The sequence below is a fragment of the Argentina anserina genome, chromosome 7 (assembly GCF_933775445.1).
Source record: "Argentina anserina chromosome 7, drPotAnse1.1, whole genome shotgun sequence".
NCBI classification, from domain to species: domain Eukaryota; kingdom Viridiplantae; phylum Streptophyta; class Magnoliopsida; order Rosales; family Rosaceae; genus Argentina; species Argentina anserina.
In genome coordinates this window covers 18,486,397-18,493,347 of record NC_065878.1, presented here as the reverse complement: position 1 = coordinate 18,493,347, position 6,951 = coordinate 18,486,397, and the positions used below count along the sequence as shown (strand labels likewise).

At 38.4% G+C, this 6,951-nt stretch overlaps 1 protein-coding gene across 1 annotated transcript; it reads right to left on the bottom strand.

Annotated features, from left to right (window-relative positions):
- Positions 1-1,352: 1,352 nt before the first annotated feature.
- Positions 1,353-5,383, bottom strand: LOC126803716 (disease resistance protein RPV1-like). Its single transcript, XM_050531469.1, has 5 exons — positions 4,890-5,383; positions 3,519-4,620; positions 3,064-3,339; positions 2,059-2,922; positions 1,353-2,003 (listed from the first exon to the last, which is right to left on the bottom strand). The coding sequence occupies exons 1-5, from the start codon at positions 5,381-5,383 to the stop codon at positions 1,353-1,355; spliced, it is 3,387 nt and encodes a 1,128-aa protein (XP_050387426.1).
- Positions 5,384-6,951: the final 1,568 nt, after the last annotated feature.

Genomic DNA, 6,951 nt, shown 5'->3' with positions numbered 1-6,951 from the left:
CATCCCCCATATCCCTATAAAGCGAACATCATTTGCTTCTTTGTCCAAAAGAACATCTATTTCCTTAAACTTAGCATCCATTCAAACTAACTTGTCTGTGGAATCAGAAATGGTTAAAGTAGGATGCACTTTGCTCCACAGTGCTTGCACAATCTCTTTCATAAGCTCTGTTTCATACCTACAGAAAAGAGAAAACAAATTCCATGCTGAATATATTAACATATAGATCTTTTCAACATTTAAGTACATACTTATAACATAAAAAGTCACTTGATCTCTGAATCTCTAAATGAAGCTTACCTGTAATCCTTTGTGTTCCATCCAGCGAGCTTAGCCACTTTGGTTAACGCATATCTCCACCCTTTTACTTCCTTGCTATCTTCCCCAAGCTTCTCGACATGTTCATCAAAAACGCTTCAGCAAAGCTGCCCCTTTGGTGTCTCACATCAGACGGCTCCACCTCGTCAAACACCGGCAGAATTGAACCCCTCTCTTCCATGCATTCCAAGATCTTACACAGTTCAAGCAAGCACCAAGTGGAAGTAGCATAATTTGACAAAAGAACGACGATCGCAATCCTGGATTGCTCGATAGCTGAGATGAGCTCAGGAGAGATGGATTTGCCTCTTTCGAGTCCCGGATCGTCCCTGAAAATCTTGATTCCTCGCCACTGCAACTTGTCGTATAAATGGTCAGTGAAGCTCTTTCGGGTGTCTTTGCCTCTGAAGCTCAAAAACACGTCGTATTCCCATGGCACAGCCGAACCGGTGGAGGCTCTGACTTGGGTGCTCAATGCCATCAGAAAGTGATTGACAGGCGATCAAAGTTCTGCTCCAAACGCACAATCGATTGTACAAAATCTATCAGGAAAAATTGGAAATAATAGAGAAAGAAGAAGACGACTTTGACTTGGCGATCGGTCTGTCTGTCTATCACCATTGTAGTGATCAGTAGTGTTAATTATTTTTCTAATCCTTGTGATTCCAAGACATTATCATTAAGCTTAACTACTTCAACCACTCTACATTATTTATACATAAAGATATGTTTTCTAAAATCATACAATATGGTTTTTATGTTTTAGCTATCATGCTGCTATGTTGCTTCATCATGTTACCAGGAATTATTCATGTGTACACTTCATTATAACATCTCACTCGTGTTAATGATCAAGAATTCAAAATGGTAAAGCATTGACGAAATGTGTCATTAATTGACATGAACTCGTGAAGTATACGATAGACAGAGATTGATGGTCACTTACTTGATACGACCTCCAAATACATAGAATAGCAGTATTTGCCTTGAGGCACAGGATTGTTTCAAAGCAAGACATGTCTTCAAAATCTTCTTCAATCCTCAGCAGAGTAGTATTCATCCTCACTGCCTCCACTTATGCTTGGTGCTCCCTTGGGTGTGCCCTTAACGATGGCACCACCTTGTTCATATGCTGATTTGCCTAAATCACAATTTATGGTTTTGTAAACACAAATTCCCCTGTTGGATTGATTCATTTTACTGATAAGCTCTTCACTGTCATGCTCGTACAGTGCACGGAGCCCACATTTCTTCACCTTGAAGCATCTGTTATTACCTACAGATCGAATGCTACAGAAAGCAAACTTAACCTCTGTCAATGTGTCCTCAGGACAGTTCTCAGGTTTCAAGAAGCGACTGGGCAAAACTACGAAGAAAAGGTGATCTGAAACAACTGATCCTACTGTGAAACCACCCACATCCAGCACACCTTTACGATATCCGTTCCAATGGCAGCGAAAGTCACAAGAATCAGGACATAAACCATCATATTCAGGAACGGCAGACGGATTGTCTTCAGGTACGAAAAGAGCACATGCAGCAACCCCAATCCACTTGCTGCTATTACTTGCACATGAAGGTATCTTCTCAGACACTCGGTGTTCCACACTTTGATTAATGAACCACTCAGGAATTTCAGTTCCAGGACTTACAAAACGGAAAAGATCAAAAGAATAAGGGTTTTCCTGCACCATACCAATCATCATATTAAAGAGAGAGAGAGAGAGAGAGAGAGAGTACCTCAACCAACCGCTGCAGTACTGAATAAAAGAAATAACAAGAATCTTGATTACTACCAACGCAGTTAATGGAGAGGAGTGTAAATTCTGATAATTTGGACAAATCAGCTGGATCTGGAAACAATTGTAGGGAAGCACAATTGTCAGTTCTGAGCTGTAACGTGTCATTTAATGGAAGTTCTGGCAATTGTTGAAGCCTTCTGCAATTCTCCACATTAATAGTTTCAAGCTTTGGAAGCAAATGAATGGTTGAAGGAAGGCTAACAAAACTATTTCCTCCGAGTTCCAAGTGCTTTAAGGAGGACAGAGAACCAATCTCATTGGGAATTTCTCCTTCATGAAGATTACAGTTATTCAGATTTAATTTCATCAAAAAAGACAAATGCTTCAAGGAAGCTAACAGAGGAAGCAAAGGGTGAGGACTCTTTCTTGGAAATAAGCCAAAAAGGGAGTATGCCCGCTCTCTTATAACAATTCCACTCAAATCAAGCTTCTTCAAGCTCTCACTCAAATACTCCAATGAAGAAGGCAATTTCTCAACAGCAGTGCCACTCAAAGAAACCTCGGATAATCTTTTCATTGGCCCTATAAATTCTGGAATCATTTTCAGCTTTGAGCAGCCAGAAACATCAAATGTTTCAAGATATTCCATTTCTACTTCACTTGGTAAACTCTTAATATTTCTGCAGTTTCTAAAATTCCAGATTTTGAGTCTCTTGAGCATTGCAATAGATGAATGAATCTTAACCAAGTTCGTACAACCTTCAAGAACCAATTTCTCAAGGTTTTGAATACCTGTGAAATCTGGAGTTCTTGCCAAGTTTATGGAGTAACTAAGATCGATAGATTTCAACTTGTCCAAGTACTGTAGAAAACATAAAGAATGGTAGAAGAATCATCATCCATGCACGAATTTTTTATTAAATCAAATTTAAGCAATATCAGATATTCAATAACTTACCGTTATTACTTTTCAAAAAAAAAATCCAAACTTACTAAAACTTACTATTTTTCCATTCCAGAGGTGATGAATATTGCCATGGGGCAAACTAAGTTCAGTAAGCTCATCAGGTCGAAAACCTGGTGGGAGAGATTTTGAAGGATACCAACTCCAATTCAGAAATCTCAAGCCATTAGTAAGATATTTGGGGCCAACAGAAAGCCTTAAATTATGAATGTAGAGCAACTTCAGTTTGCACATCTTAGAGAAGCCTTCAAGATTCCAATCCGACTCTTCTAATTTAGGCAAATGTAAGAATATGCCTTCAATCACTTCTGTTCCCTATTAAAGTATTGGAAGTAAGAAATGAGTCAATTCATTATTGAGCATGTATCATGTCAAAGAAAATTACAGTGCATCCTCTTCTTCTGTTCCTTAAGTGATTGAAAGTAAGAAATGAGTCGATTCAAATATCAAGCATGTACCATGTCAAAGAAAATTACAGTCGATTCAAAAATTACCGTATTCTTTGTAAATACATGAGCAATGTCGTTAGGAAGCCACAAACGACTGCGTCTACCAGGTTCTTCATAAGACTCTTGACGAACAATTTCACATCCCATTTGTTTGATCAGGTCATGTATACATACTTTATTTTCCAATGAAATACTTATGAGAGATCTCTCAACAAGAACATCAATTGCAATATGACTGCCAACATCGGAACTGTAAAGTAGTTCAAGTGCATACTTGTTTTGATACCATCTAGAAAAGCAAGCAATGTCTAGAAACATTTTCTTCTCCATCTTATCTAGTCCATCATAACTCACTTTCAGGATGTCAAAAACTGTTCTGTTGGGAGTTTCCTCTAACGTTTTCAATGTAGAACTCCATGCCTGTGGGCTTCTTTTATACAAAAAAGAACCCAAAGTTTTAAGAGCTAAGGGAAGACCTCCAGCGTAGCTAATAACATTCTTAGAGTCTTCTACATAATCTTCTTCAGGCTCATATTTTCTAAAGGCTTTCCAACTAAAGAGCTGGAGAGCTTCCTTATCGTTTAATCCCTTCAACTCATATGGTTCACCTATACCATGTGTGACTAGTATACGTCGATCTCGAGTTGTTACAATGATTCTACTCCTCAAACCGAACCAGCCATTTTCTCCCACCAAGTTTTCCAATTGCTCTATTCTATCCACATCGTCCAGAACTAGAAGAATCGCTTTATTGCAAAAGCATCTCTTAGTCATAGCGATTCCACTATAAACATCCCATACTTGTACATTTTCTTCCTTCAGGATTTGGGAAAGCATCTGCTTTTGTAGATGGACTATCCCATGGGTTGCGGAAACCTCTCTAACATTAGAAAGAAAGATGCAAACTTCAAATTGATGAGAGATATTCTCATAAACTAGTCTAGCAAGAGTTGTCTTGCCCAGCCCGCCCATCCCCCATATCCCTATAAAGCGAACATCATTTGCTTCTCTATCTAAGAGAACATCTATTTCCTCCAGCTTAGTACCCACTCCGACTAACTTCTCTGAGGAACCAAATGCTGCAAGGCTAGGATGAACTTTGCTCCACAGTGCTTGCACTATCTCTTTGATTAGCTCTGATTCGTACCTACAAGAAGGACAAAACAGTTCCAATGCTTAAGTATATGAAGTTATGAACATATCAAATATAAAGTCCAACGATATGGTTGAACCGAACCGCGAAAAGAGTGGTACTGTGATTCATCCAATGTAGTTCAAGATAGTTCAATTTGATTCATAGTGTGTAAACGATCTATAATCTAAGTGCTCACATTTCCGAAACTTCATTGCTTACGAACATTAGACATTAAAGCACTTTTGTGTCATTTGATATCTGAATCTCCGGTAGAGGCTTACCTATAGTCCTTCGAAGTCCAGCCAGCGAGGTTAGCCACTTTGGTTAAAGCATCTCTCCATCCTTCCACTTCCTTGCTATCTTCCCCTAATTTCTCTTCATGTTCATCAAAAGCTACAGAAAAGCTACCCCTTTGATGTCTCACATGAGAGGGTTCCACCTCATAAAAGATGGGCAGGATCGTCCCTCTCTCTTCCATGCATTCAAGAATCTTACACAGTTCAAGCAAGCACCAAGTTGAAGAAGCATAGTTTGGCGAAAGAACAACGATCGCAAACCTTGATTGCTCAATGGCTGTAAGGAGCTCAGGGGAGATGGCTGTGCCTCTTTCAAGTTCCGGGTCGTCCCTGAAAGTGTTGATTCCTCGCCACTGCAACTTGTGGTATAAATGATCTGTGAAGCCCTTCCGGGTGTCTTCGCCTCGGAAGCTCAAAAACACGTCGTATTTCCATGGAAATGATGAACCAGCAGACCCAGTTTGGGTGCTCAACGCCATTAGATTCGTGATCAGAGTTCTGCTCCAAACACACAATCACTGGCAAAAAAAAATTGTAGATAGATAGAAGAGAAGGACGTTTAGAATGAATGGGCCTCGCTTTCTCTATTAAAAAAGTAAAAGGTGCAATCATCGAATTCTTTTACTTTTGCAATGGTGCATTTTCAAAAAGATGACCCTGTACAAAAAAGAAAGGAAGCTACGTGGCTTTTTTTTGTTACAAAAATGGTGGACTAGAAGTAAACCACTTCGGGCCTAAAGCATATCAAAGTGAAATGACCATTTTCCATTGGGTGTTTTTCAACTCGTGGATGATCGACTTGAAACCTCCTTATTACTAAGAATATCTCAGCGTTCGCCCAACAAACAAACTTATTATGTTTTTCACCACTAGGCCAAACTTTTCTTTGTTGCATTTTCTTCTAAGAATATTCCAACCATTTTCTCATTTTCGAACAAAGTAAAATGAGAGACTATTTGCTTCATGATCGATATGTATATTAAAGGGAATCCGCTTCATGGTAGATATACCGACATTGGAAGAAAATATGAAAATTGTTCATACGTCCCACAATCTTCAATAATGTGGTGTACCACATAGATGTCCTCATTCCCACCATCAGTCGAGGCAATTGTTACCACCGGCCCAACGCGTACAGTATAAATGTATAATCCGTAGAAAATTTGAGAATTACATATTCTCCCTTGTATCAGTTGTATGCATGTGTTTAAGAACAACACAACTATTCTTTCGGCCTGCATCAGATGTGGGATTCATGTACCAACCTCATACAAGCGACAATTAATTCTTCGTGATTCGTTCCTACTAAGGTCACGTTTGGATGATGATAGTCACATATTTATGTGACTTTTATTGTGTTAATTATTTATTTTACTTAGCTATTTTGGTATGTTTTTATATTTTAAATTAACTTTATTTGTTTTTATATATTTTGGAGCGGAATAAAGAAGAAAAGAAAAATCTACACCTATATTATGCAAAAATCTGATTTTATTTTAAGTGTAATCATCACATCTAGGTCCATCACTTCCTTCCACTTCATTCCATGATCACCCACTTCATTTCATGATCATTCACTTCTTTATCACTCACTTTTTCCATGATCATTCACTTCTTTCATGATCACTAACTTTCTTCCACTTCATTCCATGATAACTCACCTCACTCACCACATCATTATTTCTCACTTTTATCTACTTTTTCCATCACCATTCTCATCTATAAAAACTTTCATCAACACCATCTTCATACACACCATTTTTCCACAACCAACCAAGAGAAATAGAGAGAGAGAGAGGGGGAAAGAAAAAATAGAGAGAAGAAGAGAAGAGAAATGGGAGAAGACGGACATGAAGAGCCGAAGCGAAGTCACTTTCAATCTTCTTAAACTACAACTCACATCTCCACAAGGTCTCAAAATCTCATCAAGCCTCCACAAGAAAAAGGAAGTTCGGTTTTTTCTCCTTTAATTCATCTTTTATGTATTCTTTGATGTTTTTATTCAAGATTATGTGTAACTAAATTGATTAATAGTTAGGGGCTAATC